The sequence below is a fragment of the Peromyscus leucopus genome, chromosome 1, assembly GCF_004664715.2.
Source record: "Peromyscus leucopus breed LL Stock chromosome 1, UCI_PerLeu_2.1, whole genome shotgun sequence".
Classification (NCBI taxonomy): domain Eukaryota; kingdom Metazoa; phylum Chordata; class Mammalia; order Rodentia; family Cricetidae; genus Peromyscus; species Peromyscus leucopus.
Genome location: NC_051063.1, coordinates 52,539,681 through 52,560,537, shown reverse-complemented (window position 1 = coordinate 52,560,537; position 20,857 = coordinate 52,539,681). Strand labels below are relative to the sequence as shown.

General features: G+C 46.5%; 1 protein-coding gene across 11 annotated transcripts in view; it reads right to left on the bottom strand.

Moving 5' to 3' along the window:
• Positions 1-1,113: 1,113 nt before the first annotated feature.
• Btrc (beta-transducin repeat containing E3 ubiquitin protein ligase) overlaps positions 1,114-20,857 on the bottom strand; it is a 183,530-nt gene continuing 163,786 nt past the window's right edge. For 9 of the 11 annotated variants that reach the window (XM_037207325.1, XM_037207328.1, XM_037207333.1 and 6 more), the window contains 9 exons: positions 20,567-20,663; positions 19,763-19,900; positions 19,187-19,305; positions 16,036-16,285; positions 14,961-15,079; positions 13,298-13,408; positions 12,672-12,750; positions 7,347-7,539; positions 5,425-5,512 (listed from right to left, as the gene is read on the bottom strand). In XM_037207325.1, coding sequence (XP_037063220.1) covers positions 7,378-7,539; positions 12,672-12,750; positions 13,298-13,408; positions 14,961-15,079; positions 16,036-16,285; positions 19,187-19,305; positions 19,763-19,900; positions 20,567-20,663 — 1,075 coding nt within the window. In that variant the 3' untranslated portion in view covers positions 5,425-5,512; positions 7,347-7,377. Of the gene's footprint in view, positions 5,513-7,346; positions 7,540-12,671; positions 12,751-13,297; positions 13,409-14,960; positions 15,080-16,035; positions 16,286-19,186; positions 19,306-19,762; positions 19,901-20,566; positions 20,664-20,857 lie in introns of all 11 variants that reach the window. The other 2 variants (XM_028891151.2, XM_037207314.1) reach the window with 2 other exon arrangements.

Below are 20,857 nucleotides of genomic sequence, written 5' to 3'. Positions count from 1 at the left end.
GAACAGGACCTGCCGAGGCCCCACGGCCTTAGATTTTGTCCTGGGCTTAGGAGTCAGGCTGGTCAGGCCTCTGTTTAGCAGCTGCTGGTAGGTAGCTGCAGAGGGATCTTCGCTGGCCCCACCCCTTGCAACTCTCGGGGTGCTGCCTGTTAAGGGAGCAGATGTGGTTGTGGGCACTGAAAACCTGTAAAGATGGTGTCCTTACACTACCACTCTCTAAGTTCAGTGGGAGTTGGTGACATTGACCACTGGCCAAGGCTACTTGAGGGAGCACAGTGACTATCCAGGTAAGGCAGACAATGAGGCCACAGCTGAGGGAAGCCTACACTAGAAGCTTAGAGCTTTCTATAAAGCTTTCAACCCACAGATGAATCAGCTCTGACAAGAGTCCTGCTTGGGTCATCACAGGAGAGGGCAGGGAAGGCAGTCAGCCCTTTCCTGCCGCGGCCTTCATCTTGTGCTTGTTTCTGTATACTGGTCCTGGGGGAGAAGAGGGACTCCCCAAGTGGCTTGAGAGTCTCTTTGGCAATGCTGCTGAAGGCCAGGGAACTTGGGAGTGAACGAGTGATGGGGTGGAGCAGCCTCCATCCAACCGCAGAGGAAAGCTCAAATTCAAGGCCCAGGATGGGGCTGTGATGGGTCACCACAGTGACGAGCAACTTACAAGTCAGACCTCACTGTCGCTTCAACACGACCCAGCACCCAATGACTTGTATGCCGGGACTCTCTCTTTTACAACACTCAGTTCTGTTTTTTTCTTCCCCTACCTTAAGGTAGGATCTTGCCATGTAGCCTTAAACTCAAGAACCTCCTGTCTCGACCTCCCAAGTCCGGTGTGCATAACGGGCTAGACCTTGGTTTTGTTTTTGACACAGGGTCCTCGTTACACAGGCCTGGCTGGCCCAGAACTATGAAAACCAGGCCAGCCTGGAACTCAAGAGATCCACTTGCCTCTGCTTCCCCATGCTGGAATTAGTGCCACGTGCTATCACATCTGCTCTTGGCCTGGTTGTCTCATGAAAGAAAGAATCTACTGTACAGCTCTTTGACCTGTATACTGAAAACTCAACCACCCATATGATGCGGGGCCAAAGAGAGAGGACACTTAGAAAATTCACTTTAATCTTGTATTTGTAATTGACTTTCCCCAAACAGTTAAAAAAGCAAAAACACACTGTTACCATGGTGCTAGCTTGTGAACATATTGGTACATTGACTACACATCACCAGAACATAATCACAAAAATGAAAGCCGTCAGCACTGGAGGGCCTAGGAAAAGCGAACCACCAAAAGCACTCCCCCGGCTCACACCTGTTGCCAGGCCCCTCCCCGTTGGAGTCCCAGACAACCTCAGTGAGTTTGCCAAGGCTCAAGGATCACTGCTTTGGGAAGGTATCGGCTTCCTTGGTACCCAGAGATCTAACCTGTTGGACTTTTCCTTCAGCATCCAAGGGGAAGGCTCAGGAAGGGAGGTAACGCACATCGTCTCTGTCCACAACCCCCTCCCCAACACACACTAGAAGCTAAGCCAGCTAACAGTTTGTTGGGAAGTACATATTTGGGAAGTCAGCTGCCTCCAGGGAATGAATGTCAGCCCACAGGCACCGGGTTATTTTGTCCTGAGACAGGGCTGCCAGCATCAGAGGTTTCTGCCCGCAAGCAGGCAGCCACAGCTCTGCTGCTTTGGTCTCTCTCCTCAGCTTTCTTCCCGAGATGCCGCCTGCCTCACTGGTACTGACTGCTGTGGATAAAAGGGCTGTGCACTGCCAGGACTGTGTGTGTGTGTGTGTGTGTGTGCGTGCGCGTGTGTGTGCTCGTGTGTGCGTGCGTGCGTACGTGTGTGTGTGTGTGTGTGTGTGTGTGTGTGTGTGTGACTCCTAGGACCGATCCTACTGGAAGTCTCTGGGTGCATCCGAAACGGCTGAGTTTAACTGAATGGGGATGGAGATTAGCGTGGACCAAAGTTACACTGTAAACTGATCACCCCCACACGGACTGCAGTCACAGTGACTGGGTACCTGCATGCCTCATTCTCCCCGATACTTCAGAACACATCTGTACCTAGCCTGTGGGCCTGCTCAGATTCAGGACCAGAAGGTATCACCATCTCCCTCAAAGGGAGATGCTAAGACAGTCATCACCACCATGGGCCTAATCATTTCCAGCGGTCCCTGCTCTAGTCAAACGCTAAGCAAGTAGATCAAGCCCGGCCTCTCAGACTGGGAGCCAGCAAGAGAAGGTGAGTGGATGAGTGCAGGTATCTTTCTCCTCAGCTTTGGATCACTAAAAACAAATGTGTTTTTTTTTTTTTTCTTTCTTTTTCTTGCAGAATGATTTAGGAGTCTCAATGTCATTTCCAGTTCCAAAATAAGCTACGAGGGCCAGACTTTATTACTTGTCAACAGAGTTCCAGACAGTCTCTGTCTCTAAAGTTAGGACAAATCAGGAAGAATTTAGCCAAGGGACAAGTGTAGAAGGCTTCCCATCCATAATTCACATCCACTTTCTAACTGCACTTCAAGGGAAGGGATGTTCCCAGCAGCAGCATGTTGTACACACCAGTCTGTTGTATACACACACACACACACACACACACACACACACACACACACACACACTCACACACACACCACCAGCAGCAGCAGCAGCAAGGCATGTTGGCCTTGCCCAGACATCACCAGTGTGACACAGAGGCCACATACTTCAGCAGGGTACCCTGTGCACATGCTCATCTGCCTAAGAAGGCTTCCAGCTGTCTGTAGGAGAGGTCTTTCGAGGCTTACATTGGAAAGTAGATTTTAGTAAATAAAAAAAAGAGAGAGAGACTGACCATGGGGACGCTCATCTCAGAGCCACAGGGCACTTGCAGCTTCTTGTGTACTATTCCTTTGTGTTGAGATGTTCTTTGTTTCTCTTTTCTTTTTAAAAAGGTCAAACTTTACATTTATTCTCGCCCAGTTGGGGACTGCTGATAATCAATTCCCACTGAAATCATGCAGAGATGGTAAGTGGGGTTTACCTTCTCTGGAAATGAACTTCCACTTACCTGATTGTTTCTTCTACAATGAACTGGTAAATGACCCCCAGAGCTGAGAAATGTGAGTGATTCAAGTTTCTCAGACCACTTAACTGCATTCCCATTTCCATCAGCAGTAGAGGACAACCTGGAGAAAAAGCTTAACCAAGCTAAGGGCTTGAATGTGCAGGGTCCACCCGAGCCCAAGTACGATCGATGGGTGGCCACACTTCTCAACTGGCTTCAGAGCAGCACACCTTCAGCTGAACCTGGGAAGGAGAGCACAGTCCCAGCACCACCGAGTCTCAGTAGTAACCACATCCCCCGCTAAGCCTGGCATCCAGCCCAGGGCCTCCAGACACTAGGCAGATGTTCTCCTGCTCCTACTTTTTAAAGCAGCACATAACTGAAGGGCTGGTCAACTTATGGCCACTAGACCATTTCTTGAAGCAGCTTAGGTCTCTTAACATCTGACCTGATTTTCAGCAAAGTCCTTCACTATTAATAGTCACCTGAACAGACAGGAGCTCAGATCGGCTAACTGGAGGACTCTGTAGCATGTAGGTGGTTGGGGAAGGATAAACGTATATGGAGAGAGATTTCTTAGATATAACTTGAGATCGCAGTTACACAGGAAAAGGCAAACTGAACACACACGACCTGACTCAGCACGTAACAGCACTCACTCAGGGGACATGTTGGGTAAGGGACGACTTGCAAACCAGACAAAGAAGATGTTCCTTTTCCCTCTCCTGCTGAAGTGACGGTGGGTTGGCTGTAGGTCACTTGTGACTGGCCCCCATTTCTATTTTTATAGCAGCTGGTTCAGTTGGCTTTCTTAAACTCCAATGCATGGTTGGGAACAGCGATGAGTGAGAGTCTGACTCTTGGTTTCCAAGGGAAAAGCAAGGGAGGCTATACTGTGGCCCCGGGCCCCAAAGGATGCCTAAACCACCCCTTGGCGGGCCCATGCATGCTTGAGGAAAGTGACTTGGTTCTCAGTTCAAGTTCTCCTAGGTTTGCCCATGAGCCTCTGCATCTGCAGCCTGCTGGGGGAGGCGCAGTCCTGCCCTCCACATGGCCAGGTTAACCCTGCCCTTGACAAGTCCAGTTGCTAATGCTTTCACTGACTGCCAGAGTTTACTGCTAGGGAAAGTGGGCAGCAAAATAAAGCAGGGAGAAGGAAAGGAAGAGAAGGCAGCTCCCACTTACTAGTAACCCTGTGTGCCAAGCTTCACCCTGATCCCCTCTGGCAGCCTTGCCTTTCTGCAGATACTGGGTTTTGGAGAAGCAGAAGGAAGGATCTGCAGTGCAAGGCTGAGATGGTTAGACTGATAGTTCCGGCCTAAACGGAGAACCAGCTTTTTTCCTCACCATCTCTTAAGCTGTTGTGCTCAGCCTAGGCTGTTACAGGTGCCTGGGTGCTTTCCGGCTCAATCCAGAAAACAGATGTGAGCCACGGTACAAAGTGCGGTGATAACCAGCCTGGTGCCGGCCATTCCAGGCCTTTCTGCAGGCCAAGCCTTGCCAGTGATTTAATGATGAAGCACAATGCTTTTTATTACACATCTAATTGTTAATGAGAGGAAATGCAATCAGCAGCTCCTTCCCACTCTACATGGAACCGAGAAGACTGCTGAGTCCAGAGCAAACACAACCACTGATGACGCCCAGGACATTCCTGTCCCTCCCCCTGGGCACAGGGAGGAGGAGAGAGAAAGCTGAAAATATGATGAGTGTCACATTCATAAATCACTGCTGCCCCAGGGGTCACTTGCAGCAAAAGCCTGGAAATTAGGATACACTCAAACTCGGAATCCCAAGTGTCACATTTTCTAGGTGATCCACCTCATGCTAGACGAGGATACTTCACACACCTTCTCAGGCTGAAGATGGAGGAGGAGGCAAGAGGGACAGAAACCCAGACAGGGGAGGGAGGCAGCAGGTGCAGGTCTTCCAGTGTGTGTCCCTCTCTCCTCTAAGGATGTGCAGACAGCTGTCTCCTTCCACGCAGTGGCCGGACTGCTCTGGCCAGGTGCTGGACACTCCTGCAGTTAACAGGGAGAGGCCAGGCCTTCTTTGCCTGGAAGCTGCAGCCCCTGTCCCCTAGAAGTGGGCCAGATGGGGAAACCAGTTCTTCTGCTTGATGGCAAAGCAAGAGAGATTCTGGCAAAACACTAAATATATTTATAAGTCATCTTTGTCTGGAACCCAATGGGAGAGAAACAGGTGCAGAGGGGAAGGGAGGGAACGGGAAGGGAGTCTTAAAAGTTCCAATCATTCACACAAGATAAAGACATCTTCTGATAGCAGCACTGAGGCAGCCGGGTGTGCCGAGCAGACCATCCTGGTCAGCTGCTGGCCGACTGTGTCCCAACAGGAGTCTCAAAGCCCTGCGCCTCGCTGACCCATCCGGGGAATCCGGGTAGGAGTGTGATTGTTGTTGTCCATCCTGGTCTTGGCAGATATGTTAAATCCTGCAACATTAACGAGTCCTGTGTGGAAACACAGCCAACAGTCATTAGCCCTTCCTTGTAATTTTTACTTGCTCTAAGACAAAAAGAATGTTCGTGTGGCTGTCAATGAGGAAGGTTTGGGGTCCTTCCCAAGGGCTGCTCCCTGCCCACAGAGTGCTTCTGTCACAGTCTCCTTGGGGACTTACACAAAGGACAGGGCTTAGTGCTGTGCTCAGGGTACAGAGGCTCTGTGCAGAGACACTCTGATATCCTAAGATTTAAGAGTGAACAATGGCTGGAACGATGCCATGCTGTCCCCCGCTGCCTCGCACAGCAGAGCAGGCGGGATGGGGCTCCAGGGCTCTGCTTGACTGTCCTGGAGCCCAGCGGTATCTCTGTAAGAAGTGTGGACTGGCCGGAAGCTGGCTGGGGCCTGGCTTAAGGAACTGTGTATGGAGACACTGAAAGTGCTCCTGGTCTCTTCAAGGACAGATGTGTAGGTGGTGGTTGGAAATGTGGCCTGGAGATTAAGGCAGAGGGTGACAGTGAAGATAAAAATTTGCTAGTCATCTCTGTTGAAGGGAGAGCTAAAGTCATGGAAAAAGATAAGACAGCCCAAGAAGAGAGCGTAGATGAGTCATAAAAGACTGAGCCGGCTTCTCAAGGGATGCCTGTTTCAGCAGTGAGAGGAGAAAGAGATGTAAACCAAGCCAGGGAGACAGTAACAGTGAGGGTTGGGGGCACATTTCTATAGTTAAACACATGTTTAGCATGAGCCAGGCCAGGTACTCAACACCTAGAAGCCCCCACCCCAATAGCAAAATACTATTACATTGGAAAAAAACCCAAACATTGGTAAAAAGAGCAGACAAGGCACACGGCGATCAGAGGCTCACTAACCATGGATACCTTCACAAAGGGCTCACGACATGTGAGGACTAAGAACTTGGCCATCATTCTCTCCATGCAGACCTGTGAGGTAGGTTCTAGCCTCCTCATTTCATTCCTCAGGATAAAACAGTTGGTGAATTGACAGGCCCCAGAGCACACAGCCAGTGTGACTGAGCTGAGGAATGATGGAGCAGCTGTGTTTTCTACAACAGTAGAGACACAGGGGAAACCCCAGAGGTGACAGAGGTGCAGGGGTGCAGTGAGAGGCATGTCTGCTCTAACAACCAAGGCAAGTGTGAGAAACAGAAAGGCACACTGGTGCCCTTCCTAGAACTCAATAACCCAGCATATCTGAATCAGTGATGGCACCGGATGCCAACTGCAAACACGTTCATCAACAATACCTGGGCATTTTAGAGAGGTGCTAGACTTGGGGAGGATACCCAACTTCATGTTACTGCTGGAGATCAACCGATCAACCAACCAACCAGCCAGCCAACCAAGCGGGAAATGGGACAAAAAGGCTGCCTTCTGTTCCCAAGGAGACCGACAAGGCACATTTCAGCTAGAGACACTTCCAGTCACATGTTAGATGAATTGCTGGACTGAAGGGGTCTCCCTTGTAGGCAACTGATCTAAGAACTATACAATTACAAGCTTTCGGGCCATTCGTTTTCAACCGGCTCAAATGTCATTTTAGTTTCATAAAAATTGTACTGAACTACTAGTAGAACTATTAGTACTACTACATAAGAATCTAGAATCTTCTAGAACTGGAACTGGCTCCCTTCTACCAGTGAAAGTGGTGCTCACAGGGGCAGTCCCCGCCCCATCTCATGCTGTCGGATTCTGCCTTTCTGCTGTCTAGGCCTTGGTGAGACAGACACAGGGTCTGAGAAGGAGAAACTCCCAGGAGCTAGCAGTGCTTCACAGCCAACACGCCATTTCTACCACAGCGCCATGTACACAGCTCTTTTCATACCCGGGCAAGTCTGAGGTCAGTGTTGGGTTATTTATCTGGAGATGTAGGTGTATGTCCGAGAAGGGGAGCGGGGTGGTTCAGCGTGGGCAGCTGGATCATTTAGGAAGTCCCAGATGAGGATTGTGTCATCATGTGAACTACTGACAATCTGGAATTCATCAAACTGGAGTCGGAAAACTCTTCCAGAATGCTCCTAAAGAAGCAGAAACAAAAAGTAAGACTGTGACTCAAAATCAAAAGCACCATGTCTGAAGGAGTCTACAGAAAAGCCATGGTGTGCTCACTCAGTCACTGTTTCAAACGCTGACAGAAAGCAGTTTCACTAATGTCAGGATGGAAAAAGCAAACACCAGGCAATAACTGATCTCAGGAACACAGTCAACAAGCAGCATTACTTAGGTGAGATGGCGAAGACGCTGGCTTGTCACTATTGACTGGGATTAGGCCAGAGGAGAGCACTCTTGGTACCTTCCTGGTCCCATCATCCCCTGCAAGCTCCTTTGACCACCAGAAGCCAAGGTGTGATCAGCAGTAAGAAGTGACATATTGGTAAATGTGTGCCAACCAAACTTCTTGGGGCTGGAGAGATGACTCAGCAGTTAAGAATGCTGGCTGCCTTTAATCCCAGCACTCGGGAGGCAGAGCCAGGCGCATCTCTGTGAGTTCAAGGCCAGCCTGGGCTACAGAGTGAGATCCAGGACAGGCGCTAAAGCTACACAGAGAAACTCTGTCTCGAAAAGCCAAAACCAAACCAAACCAAACCAAACCAAACCAAAATGCTCTTCCAGAAGACACAAGTTCAATTCCTGGCACCCACATGGAGGCTAACAACCATTTCTAACTACAGTTCCAGAGCAATTTGACATCCTCTGGCCTCTGAAGGCATTGTGCTGCACAAATGTACATGCAGGCAGAACATTCATGGACATAAAATAAAGACATAACCATTTACAAATTTTCATGATGCTCAAAGTCCTACCACGATCAGTTTGAAGCTATCCACATATGATCAACAACTTGCAAAATTCTAATGATTGGCTTTCTTGAGGTGAGGAGCCTTGTCTAGCGCATCAGGGTATTAAGCACTGCCTAGATTAGGTGTGGGTTATTCCTAACTCTCTGGAAAGTACGTTCAACACTGTTACTAGTCAGTCTCACCTGCACACCAATGCCTTTACTGATTTTTACCTACCCTTGAATTTCATATAAACACACACACACACACACACACACACACACACACACACACACACAGTGTATATATATATATTTGTGCCTGGCTTATTTTACTCAATATTTTCGTTTGTTGGTTGATTTCCAAGACAGGCTTTCTTTGTATAAATGACCTGGTTGTCCTAGAACTTTCTCTGTAGACCATCAGGCTAGCTTCAAACTCAGAGATCCGCCTGCCTCTGCCTCCTGGTGCTGGGATTAAAGGCGTGCACTACATCTGGCTTTTACTCAACATTGCAAAAGTGTTTTTCTGTCACTACATGGAAAAAGTTATTTCATTCCTTTAAAAAATTAGTGGCTAGTATTCCACTGTATAAATATACCATAGTTAATTTATTCTCCTGTCGGCGGACATATAAGCTGCTTATGATTTTTTGATATTATAAAAAAAGGCTGCTTTCATTTGGGAGGTGGAGGCAGCAGATCTCTGTGAGTTTGAGGTCAGTCTGGTCTAATAGTGTGCGCCAGGCCAGCCAGGGCTACAGAGAGAACCCATCTCAATCAAAAACACCAGAAAATACAAAGAAGCCCACACTGAGATATAACCAAAATGTTGAAAACCACTGATAAGAACAAAATCTTAAAGTGGCCACAGGAAAACAAGTCACTGGGCAGAACAAGGTGGTCTCAGCAGAAAGCACACGGGGAGAGAATGGAAGCCACACTAAAGCGCTGAAAGAAGGCGCCAACTCCGGATTCTTCAGCCAGCAACAGCCCGTAAAAGGGAAGGCAAACACTGCTTCAGAGTGTCTGTCACCAGAATACCCAGACAGGTGCTGACTTCTTCAAGCAGAGGAAAATGACATTCCAAGGGGAAAACTTGCATTTGTACAAAGGAATGGAGGGCAATGGAAAAGTCAGATGCATAAGTAAAAGTAACTGACTCAAAAACAAACACAGGTTGCGGTGGTTGGCATAAGAACAGCTCCCATAGGCGCCTGCGTTCTCGATGTTTGCAGCCATCAGGGAGTGAACTCTGGACTGGATTAGGACGTGTGGTCTCGGAAGGTGGAAACCATGCCAGGTATCGTCTTGCACTCCGCCTGTGGATCAGAGTGCAGCTCCCAACCATGTCTCCAGCCCCCAGTTAGATGCTTCCCCTTGAAGAATTGCTGTGGTCATAGTGTCTCTTCAGAGCGATACAACAGCGACGACCATGACACAGTATCCCTCAGTGAAAGAGTGCGCTGTGCATTACAGCAAGCACATGGTAATGTGACAGGGTAATAACCCCTCGGGAAAAGAGGCCATTTCTGGAAATACTGAATACACACTTTGTATGATCCAGCCATTCTACTCCTTCTCCAGAGCTAAGCCCTCCTGAACACTGAGTCAGAATTTAGAAACTGGGCTTTCAATGCTTACTCAATCTTTCCTCAGAATTGTGCAGAACAACAGCAAAACACAAAACAAAATAGAACCTAACCAAGTCAAGTACTTGAAAGTTTATTTGTAATAGCTAAACATGGAGAACCCTAAGGCTCATAATTGGTGAATGAGTAAAATGTGACACATATGAACCTGGGTGAGTCCCCAAATGATCTCTATTTGGTGTAGAGACAGGTGGGGCTGAGGATGTGGCTCAGGTGAAAGATTGCCTATCATACAGGAAGCCCAAGGAGTGATCTCCAGCACTGAAAACCAGGTGTGGTGGTATATACCTTTAGTTCTAGCACTTCTGAATTAGAGGTAGGAGGGTCACAAGTTTAAGATCACCACTAGACACACTATTCCACTAGACACACTATTGAGTTTGTGGCCAGCTAAGGACATAGGAGCTAAGTCTCAAAAGAAAAAATAAGGGAGGCTGGAGAGATGGTTCAGAGGTTAAGAGCACTAGCTGCTCTTCCAGAGGACCCAGGTTCAATTCCCAGTGCCCATATGGCAGCTTACAACTGTCTTTAGCTTCTGTTCCAGGGGATCTGACACCCTCATACAGACATACATGCAGGCAGAACACCAATACATGTAAAATAAAAATAAATCATTTAAAAAAAAGAAAAATAAGATAGGTATAAAAGTATATACTGTATGATTTGTCCTCATAAACCCTAGAAAACGCCAACTAAGCAAGGTTCTGTAAGTCAGACTGGGGACTAGGATGCTGTGGAATAATCCTCTTGTACACTGTGAAGATTTGTCACTCTAATTGGTTTAATAAAGCACTGACTGGCCAGTAGCCAGGCAGGAAGTACAGGCAGGGTGGCCAAACTGAGAGTACTGGGAAGGAAAAGACCAGGGTCAGGAGTCACCAGCCAGACACAGAAGAAGCAAGATGAGAATGCCATACTGAGAAAAGGTACCAAGCCACATGGCTAAACATAGATAAGAATTAAAGGTTAATTTAAGTGTAAGAGCTAGTTAGAAAGTTTAGAAAGTAATAAGCCTGAGCTACTGGCTGAGCATTTATAATTTATATTAAGCCTCTGAGTGATTATTTGGGAAGTGGCTGCTGGATATTTGGGAGTTGCTGGTGGGCCAGAAACATCTGTTTACACAAGATGGGCCCAGATGAAGGATGGAAAGACTGCCACGCACATCAGGATAATCTATGCTTTTACTGGCATATACACATCAAAAGCTCTTCTTATTTTTTATTTTTGAGTACTCTTTTGTTGTTGCTGTTACTTGTTCTGTTTTGGGGACAAGTCTTGCTATATAACCCCGGCCTGTCTTGAACTCAGGATCCTCCTTCCTAAGGCCCAAGTTCTGATAATAAGCACACATCACCATTCCCTATTTGTAGAGTTTGCTTTTTCTTTTTAAAGACAGGGTCTCTTTATATAGTCTAGGCTAGTCAGAAACTCATACTCTTCTTGCCTATTTATTTGTTTGTTTGTTTTTGTTTCTTTATGTAGTTCTGGCTGTCCTAGAACTCACTCTATAGCCCAGGATGGCCTTGAGCTCACAGAGATCCACCTGCCTCTGCTTCCTGAGTGCTGGGATTAAAGGTGGGTGTCACCATTACTCTTCTTGCCTCATTTTTAAAGTCTGGGATTACAGACAGATGCCAAAATGCTCAGTGCACAGAGTGTGCACAGAGCACACATTTGAAAAGACACGTGTGAAGAAAGCAGGCAAGGCACACGTGCTACTGAAAGAATGCACCCAATCTCAGGCTTCTGGATCTAAGAGACAGGGTCTCAAACTGTAGCCCAGGCCTCTCAGGAACACATGGCAATTCTCCTGTCTCAGGCCCTGACTACATGTGTGCACCACTATACTCAGCTTAATACTGTGCTTTAAACCTGAGAAAGACAAAGTATTCCTTTTCTCCAGAACTGAGACTTCCTGAATGTTGAATCAGAACTCAGAACACTGGACTTGGAATGTTTCATCTTTTTCCTGAGTTGTTCAAAAGATTCTGTTTACTCTGGATCCACACACATCTAACTAAAGCAACATTTGTCAATCTGAGCCTGTGGCTTATACTGTGATGAAGAATTTTATGCTTTTAAGCTTGTGGTGGGCACAGGCCTATAATCCCAGGACTGGGGAGATGGAGGCAGAAGGAGTACAATTTCAATCCAGCCAGGGCCAGGTGAGATCCTGCTACAAAAGGCATTAAAGGTGACATTTCTCCCTGACTCACTTCTCTCTCCAAGTGTCAAGATGTTCAAGCATGGGGTAAACAGAGGATAACGACAAAGGCAACGCCTAGTGAATGAGACGCAGAGCTAAGGAGCTGACCAGGGGTTCCAGTGAGTCCCAGGGTACTTTTTGCAAGTACAGGTGTTCAGGTCCTTAGATTCTGGACAGGTTCCAATTTGAGTAATTATATTCTCTCTCCCTCAGTGCCTCCTGCTGCTTCTGGTGGATGCAGAATTCTTACTCACTTCCTGCACTACGTGTGGGAGAGGTACTGTGCAGCTGTTACGCAGCTGCCCTAGTCCTCTCCACACAGTCTCCAAAGCACTTTTGGATGAAAGGCACTATATAAACGTATTTTATTATCATGTATTGGTTGCTTTTCTACTTAGTAGGTTTTGTGCGAGTCTAACTATAAAATCCAGATCTATATTCTACAGCACATTAACATTTAATTTCTTCCCCTACCTGCTCTTCAACCCCCTTTAACAATGAGACTCTTACCACAAGCGTCCGTAGACAAAGAGTCCCTGCAGGAGCTCGGGGGTCCAAAGCAGCCATAAGATCCCACACTTTAATTTTTCTAAAGATCAAAAAGGGGACAAAAGTCTTATTTAAAAGCAAACTTAAGGGAACACAAGGAAGAACAGCAAAAAGTCAGGGCAATAAATCTGGATAGTGAATGTAGCTCACAGGAATCAGATGACTTGTGGGTTGGGGGCAGGGTTCCCACATCCCCTCTTAGAATAGCCACTTTACATGCTTGGCCTGTTCCGGTGGGTTTGTCTGGTTCTATGCTTCACAGGGCAAACCAGACAAGTACATAATCTAACAGTTAGAATAGTAATCGATACAAATACAATTAAATGACCAGGAAGAATACTTTAGGAAACAGTAAGCACAAGAGAGGTGAACATCAATTAAGCAATGGTGTATTTCCACTTCAGGGGCCAAGGAAGGGTGACATTTACCATCACACACTGGGAGGAATGAAGACAGAGACTTTGGGGAAAGGAGGTGCTAGGAACTGAGCCCCAGGGCCTTGCACATGCTAAGCACAGGCTCTGCTGCTGAGCTACAACCTGAGCTCTCAAGATGGAGTTGTCCTTCAATCCTGTTGCTGAACTCACCCGTCATAGGCTCCACTCACTATCCTCTTGTTATCAAACCGGATACAGCGCACCAGCTCCTCATGGCCTTCTAACACTCGTAAACACGCGCCGCATTCTATGTCCCACAATCTGGAAGAGAAACTGAGTCAAGTGAAATGTCATAGACTCACTTCTAAGCCTTGACTATTACAGGGTACTTCAGACATCCTTTAACAATTCACAAAGGGGGCTTGAAAACTGGCTGAGTGGTTAAGAGCTCTGATTCTCAGCACCTGCATGGTGCTTCATAACCTTCCAGAACTCCAGTTTCAGAGGATCCAACACTCCTCTGACCTATTTGGACTTTTGTCACACATGTGGTGCAAATATGTACACATAGGCAACACAGTCATACACATAAAATGAAAATATTTTAAAATTTCACAAAGATCAATCACTCATATAAAAGTATATTACTTTCAATATAACTTATTTCCTATCTGTCATATAATTTGGGCAGAAAAAGTGTGATTTAAGTTTGAATGCTGTGCTTTCAAAACACAATGCTTTATGCAACTGTGAAACCAGGTTCTTCCAGGCAGGAGTTCAAGGTACAGTCGCCTAGGAAGGAAATGAGCCTTTCAAGAGAGTAATTCTTCCTGAAGTCACCCCTCAGAATGAGATACATTGTGTCAGTGATATCTCGCTGTCACAAAGTACCTCCATCTCTGCTGGAGGACACTGCTCTCACCACTGTCCACGGCAGTCACCATCAACAGAAAGGCAAAGCTATATCTAGAGAAGTCAGCTGCAATGGTTTTAATGCTTCCAGCCCAATTCCATTGATTTCTAGGAATGGCAGGTTTGCTATGCATCAGGTCTAGCTCTTCCTCAGGCATTGAAGGAAAGGCGATGACAGATAAAATTTCCAAATTCTAACCACCTCTCTCTGTCATTCATCTTTGTAAGGGTAAACATACAAAAATGTACAGACTTTTGCAACCTTCAAATTTAAAGACAGCCAGCTCTCTGGCCAACTACTGTATTGAAGCAAAAAGTCAGGATTTCTAGCAGAGAAACAATCTTTTCTTCCTCTTTTTCTTTATGTTTTCAACAACAGTGACATGGAGAAATGACCTTTATTTATTAGCATTTCTCAACTGCAGGAAAGAAATTTGAAAGAAGGGCCCTTAACCTCCATTAGCTGTCTTAGTTTCTTACTGAAGCAGTTCCTCTGAAATAGGTCTATTTGGTAAGAAGAGCATCCTGGGAAGGAAACACATCACCAAAAGGCTTTTCTGTACTGCATTTCTGGTAGGGCAAGCTTTAGACCCATAAGAAGCTACAGAATGGAAACATATTTGATTGAATCTAGAGGAGACCAGAGATGTGTGTGGGGAACAGGGAAGAGTGGAGGGATATATAAGAGAAGCATAAAAAAAATCAAAATCAAAACCAAACCAAACAAAGTTAGGTAGTGGTGGCCCACACCTTTAATCTAGTACTCAGGAAGTAGAGGAGGTGGACCTCTGTGAGTTAGAGGCCAGTTCCAGGACAGCCAGGCTATAACAGAAAAACTATTTCAATAACACACACACCAACACCAAATCAAAACAAACAAGATGGCTCAAGAGCATGAGATCCGTGACAAACGGCAGCTGGCACGTGCTGTGGATCCTCGGGGAGGGCGCCTGCCGCTCACCTGATGGTGTTGTCAGACGAACCACTCACCACCAGCCTGTCTCTGTACTGCAAACAGGCGATGCCTCGTTTGTGTCCATTTAGGGTTCTTACAAATTCACAAGTACTTGTGTTCCACACCTGAGACAGAAAAATGACAACTGAGCGGTTGATCTGTACACTTCTACCAGTACAAATGGAGCCAAGGTTAGTTCACAGAAACCCAGGACTAATGTGAACCTGGTGCTGCCCATGAGCATCTGTCAGATGGATTTCTTCTTGTGGAACTGGTCTCCTCTTCTCCTCGTGCTGTGTGTGCATACTCAGTGTCTCTCTTAGTTCCTTTCCACCGGATGTTTTAGAGATGTATTTATTATTTTTATGTGTATATGTGCCTGCTCAAGTTTGTGTGTAACGTGTGTGCGTGTGCGCACACACAGAAACCCACAAAGGCCTGCAGAGGCGTCGGTCCCTGGGAACTGGAGTTCCAGTGATTTGGAGCCACTATTTGCCGCTTACATCTAACCCGTGTCCTCTGCAAGAGCAGCCACTGTCTTCCCGTGCTGAGCCACCTCTCCAGCCTTGTTCCCGGAGACAGGGGCTTTACACAAAGCTTCCTGACTTGGCTAGAAGTCAGCTGGCCAGTGAGCACGGGGATTCACCAGCTCTGCTCCCTCCCCCAGCTCTGAGGCCACAGACTCACACTGCCCCACCTGGCTTGTACATGGCTGCTAGGAATCCGACCTCAGGTCCTAATGTTTGTGTGGCAAGGACTTCATCAACCTGGCCACTTTCTCAGTTCTGGTATGTGTATTTCCTTGAACTTAAACTTGCATCTGTTCTCCTCACATTCACAATGCCGCCATCATCGATAGTGACACTGTTATTATCTGTCCGTGTTGGGTCTTGGGCATGTTAGGCAAGCTGTCTATTGCTAAGTTACATCTCCAGCCTTTTACTCTTGTTTATAGAAATAAAAACTGAAGTAACGGTTACATTATTCTACAATAATGTTTATGTATATAGTTGTCCTCGATCACACTTTTACACCAGCTCCTTACTGCACCTTGTGAACACACTGAAAAGTGGCCTATTACCTTTATGGTTCTATCTCCAGAGGCAGAAACGATGTACTTGTCATCGAAGTCTACAACATTGACGGCAGCTCTGTGTCCCACCAGCACCCTCCTTAGGGTGATGTCAGTGGGGGAGGCCATATCCCACACAGCAATGGACCGGTCTTTGGAGCAGGTTACCATCATGCCATTATTGAAGCGCAAATGCAGAACTGCTTCACAATGGTGGATCAGTGTGTTTAGCATCTCACCTGCATTGACATCCCACACTCTGAAAAGATACCTGAGAGTCAGATGGTACTCAGGCTACAGTGCAGTGCTTCTTCTTCACTGTGGTGCTTACCATCAACGCCATCAATGCCACCCCCACCTCCCAACACTTTCTTTTTGAAACAGGGTTCTCTTTATAGCTCTGGCTATCCTGAAACTCACTCTGTAGACCAGGCTAGCCTTGAACTCAAAGAGCCACCTGCCTTTGCCTCCCAAGTGAAGAGACTAATTGGTGTGTACCACCAATGCTTGGCTGACCCCCATAGAGGATGATTAGGACCACAGGCCTGAGTGCAGTGTCTGAAATGGTCTGCACTTGGCTGTGTTGTGGGATGTTCTGTATGGCAAATGTGTTGCTCTGATTGGTCAATAAATAAAACCTGATTGGCCGTGGCTAGGCAGGAAGTATAGGCGGGACTAACAGAGAGGAGAAATAAAAGAACAGGAAGGCAGAAGGAGTCACTGCCAGCTGCTGCCATGACAAGCAGCATGTGAAGATGCCAGTAAGCCACGAGCCACGTGGCAGGGTATAGATTCGTGGAAATGGATTAATTTAAGATATAAGAACAGTTAGCAAGAAGCCTGCCACAGCCATACAGTTTGTAAGCAATATAAGTCTCTGTGTTTACTTGGTTGGGTCTGAGCGGCTGTGGGACTGGTGGGTGATAAAGATTTGTCCTGACTGTGGGCCAGGCAGGAAAACTCTAGCTATACCCCCACTTTATTCAAATTTTTTATTTCTTATGTACACAGTATTCTATGCCTGCAGGCAAGAAGAAGGCGATGCATCTCCTTACAGATGGCTGGGAGCCACCATGTGGGTGCTGGGAGTTGAACTCAGAATCTCAGGAAGAACAGCCAGCGCTCTTAACTGCTGAGCCATCTCTCCAGCCCTCACCCCCACTTTTATGGCAACTGTTGTGCTCTTTCTTTACAGCCCCAAGGTAGAGTATGGACGGACCACAAGGAAGCAGTATAGACAAAGAGAAAAGGCAGGAAGTAGGTGCTTCCTGGGTAGAACCTTAAGATGGGAAATCTGGCCAAACTATAGTGCTCATGGAGGAGGAAGTAGTCACTACCACCTTCTAATTTGGCACAGATTTTCGGATTATTATTCTGTTCTACTCTATTATTATTCTATTACTGATATTCAGTTAAGAACACACATGTAAACGAGGATAAGAACAGCACCAGATAGGGAGAGCCGGGGTGGGTCAGTGGTTCTGACATGGCCAGGAGTTGTGTTGATGTCTGTGCCTGTGCTACCATCGAAGCCCACATGGATGCCTGTGGTTGAGACTGCTGCCTGAAACCATGTGAATGTCTGCAGGCATGGGAGAGCTAGCTCAGCCCTTCTCTGGCCACTGCGTGGCTTCCCTTGGCTCATGACTTCTGGCACAGATGCAGGTGGAGAAAGACCCATCCTCCCTGGTGGGCTGGCCATTAGGAATCTGACCATGCTCCAGTGAATACATGAACAACACAAAGTGGAATTTTTTTTTTGGGGGGGGCCATGGAGAGGCATGGGAAGACTAGGAGGTGAGCACGACTGAGGCTCATGATATGAGATTCCCAAATAATCAATTAAAAAAAAAAGAATAGCAGTAGGCTCTGTCCCAGTGACTGCCCTAGAAACAATGTTCTCCCACAGACTTAGTAATGTGGACTTGAGTTTGACTTCCCTTAATGTTAAGTTTTCCACCTGGGTCAAGGGTCAGGATTATGTAGACTCTAAGTCCAAGGCTCCATTTCTGTGCTTTTCAAGGCAAGAGGTCAAGAAGAGCCTGCCTCCCACTCAAGTGCATGCTTCATAGCAGTGGGGACCCTTGGATAGCTTGAGAACAGCGTCACGGCAGAAATGACCATTTTGCACACTGATTTTGGTTTCTCAAACATTTTATTTCCCTTTCCAGCGTAACCCTTCTCTTAGAAAGCTAGTTTTTGTGCTGCAGTGCTGCTGAAAGGCAGAGTGCTGCTTAGCACACTAAGCCCTGGGTTCAATCCCAACACTGCCAAGACAAACAAACACCATCTCTCCCCGAGCCTATAAATGATATGAGCATCTACAAGGCTCCAGCTCCTTCGAGGAAGGAGATCCACAGCACGGATAAGTTAATTGCCAATGACTGTGAGGACCGGCCCTGCTATGCCTAGAAGTCAAGGGAGCAGCTTTTCCTATTTACAGGGGATAACTTTAGAGAACTTAACAATGCAGTTAACTGCCTTTTACTCCAGTTCTTTTAAAGTTACTTTTGATGTATTACGTTCACTAAATCCTTTAGCTTAAGGTGAAACTCCTAGCAGGTTTCCAGCAGTGATGCTGGTACCCTGAACTCAAGCTACACTGGACTCCAGCAGCATAATGGCTGTGTCATCAAATCACCAGTGCCTCTGGAAACTGAGGACCCCTCCCTGAGTGAAACTTGCAATTAAACATTGTGGGGACGGCAGGGGAGGGGCTGGCAGGGAGTGAGCCCTGCTCAGCTGCATGCACTTGTACGAGCTCATGCATGCCGCACTGCAGTTACAATCTCCTGAAAGGAAGGCTTCCTTCCCTTCCTGCATTCCCGGGAGGTGGTTTCATAAAGGAACGCCAAGGCTTCCCATAAAGAGACAGAAAGTTCCTATGACAGGTGCTTCTCCAAATGAGAATCTGTGGAGCTTCTTAAACATAAAAAAGGAGAAATCTACCCAACGGTTTCAAAATTAAGTGTCTGGTTCTAGAGTGACAAGTGACCGACCAGAAGCTAACTCCAAGATCTGACACCCTCACACAGTTAGATATGCAGGCAAAACCTCAATGCACATCACATAAAAATAAAAAAAAAAAAGAAAAAAAGAAAGAAAGAAAGAAAATTACTGTGACACAAAGCAGAGGGTTTCCAAGTCTGAAATTTCCTACCTGACAGTGGAATCCGATGATCCAGTTATGATTACTCTCTCATCATACTGGAGACATAGGACAGAGCCTGTGTGGCCTGTGAGAATTCGCTTGCATTCCAATGTGCTTTTATCCCAGATCTAGGAGGGCAAAGGATCACTGTCATAATGGGGTGCTGTGGAGACTTGTTGCTCTGTGCATTGTATGATCCCCAAACACCAAGCCAGAGAGGGTGGGACTGCATTCTTTCCTCCAGGTAGAACAGAACACCTGGATGTGCTGACTTCAGTTCTAATGCTAACTTTATCCTTTTCATTAAGGTGCAAGAGTAGCCTATAATTATGAAGGCCAAAATAACAACAGCTTCCATCAGCGTACTTCTAGAAGGGAGTTCAACCCTGGAACTATCTATTTGTATGATTCTCTGGGGAGCAGCAGACACTTGCCCTTTAAGGAAATGGTTTCAGCTTTGGTACTAGAGCCAATCTACAATTCTCCCTTCCTAGAAACAACACTTAGGACTTAGGCTTCAGACTGCTTTCTGAAAACAGTCACCCTGACTCCCACGACCATGCTCCTCAGCTGCAGAGGCTTCACCTTGATCGTGTTGTCTCGAAGGCCGCTCACTATTTTCTGGTCGTCATATTGTAAACAGTAAACGCCTTTGCTTGTCTCACTTCGGCAGTGGATTCTCTGTAAACTATGCCGGCCACATCTCCAGTTGGATTCTATTGTCTAGAAAGGAGGCATCAGAGAAGCAGTTCATTAGGAAAGAACGCAGACCAACGGCTCAGTGTCACTCTATGGCAGCTGTTCTCAACCTGTGGGGCAAGACCTGCACCACCATTTCCCAGGGGTTGCCTAAAGACCACCGGAAAACATGAATAGTTACATTACAATTCATAACAGTAGCAAAATTATAGTTGTGAAGTAACAATGAAAAGAATTTTGTGGTTGGGGGTCACCACACCATAAGGAACTGTATTAAAGGGTCACAGCATTGGGAAGGTTGAGAATCACTGCTCTATGGGACACAAACGTATAAAAAACTGAAGAGTAGGCACTATGGAATGCTGCATGCTCAGTGCTCCTCTTAGATATGTGGCACCCATGCCTACTGATAACTCTCCAAGGAGGCTCAGCAGCTTAGGAGTTCATTGTCTCCCCGGTGATTTAGGAAGGTGGCAATCCCCTTGTGTACACTCATCTATCAGTAACCACAGGTTTTAAAGCTATACAAAGTTGATTTGGACTCTTCTGCACTTTACCAACCTTGTTCATTAGTAAAGACACTGATTTTTAACCCACACTGAAAACCGAAGTGGGTTTTCTGTAATAATACTTCAAAGTTACGCATACTAACAATGCTTAGCTAATATCCAGAAATACATCGATACTTACCTCAATATCTTGTATAATTTTAGGATAAAGTGCTCTATAAAAGGAGTTGGGAGGAGCGTTCTCATCAGGAGGTTTATTTTTGAATAGGTACTGTCCCCTAAAAAACAAATATTTACCAATGAAGATCATAAATCCATTTACAAGAAGCTTTGCAGTTTTTCAAAGTGTCCCACACATCGTCCATTAACTACCCTGGCAAGGCATGATGGTAAGGTGATTTAAGGAGCCCTGTGTCAAAGTGTTAACCTCCTGGTATCTAAGGAATTTGATTAGAGTACCAACCCCTTTGGG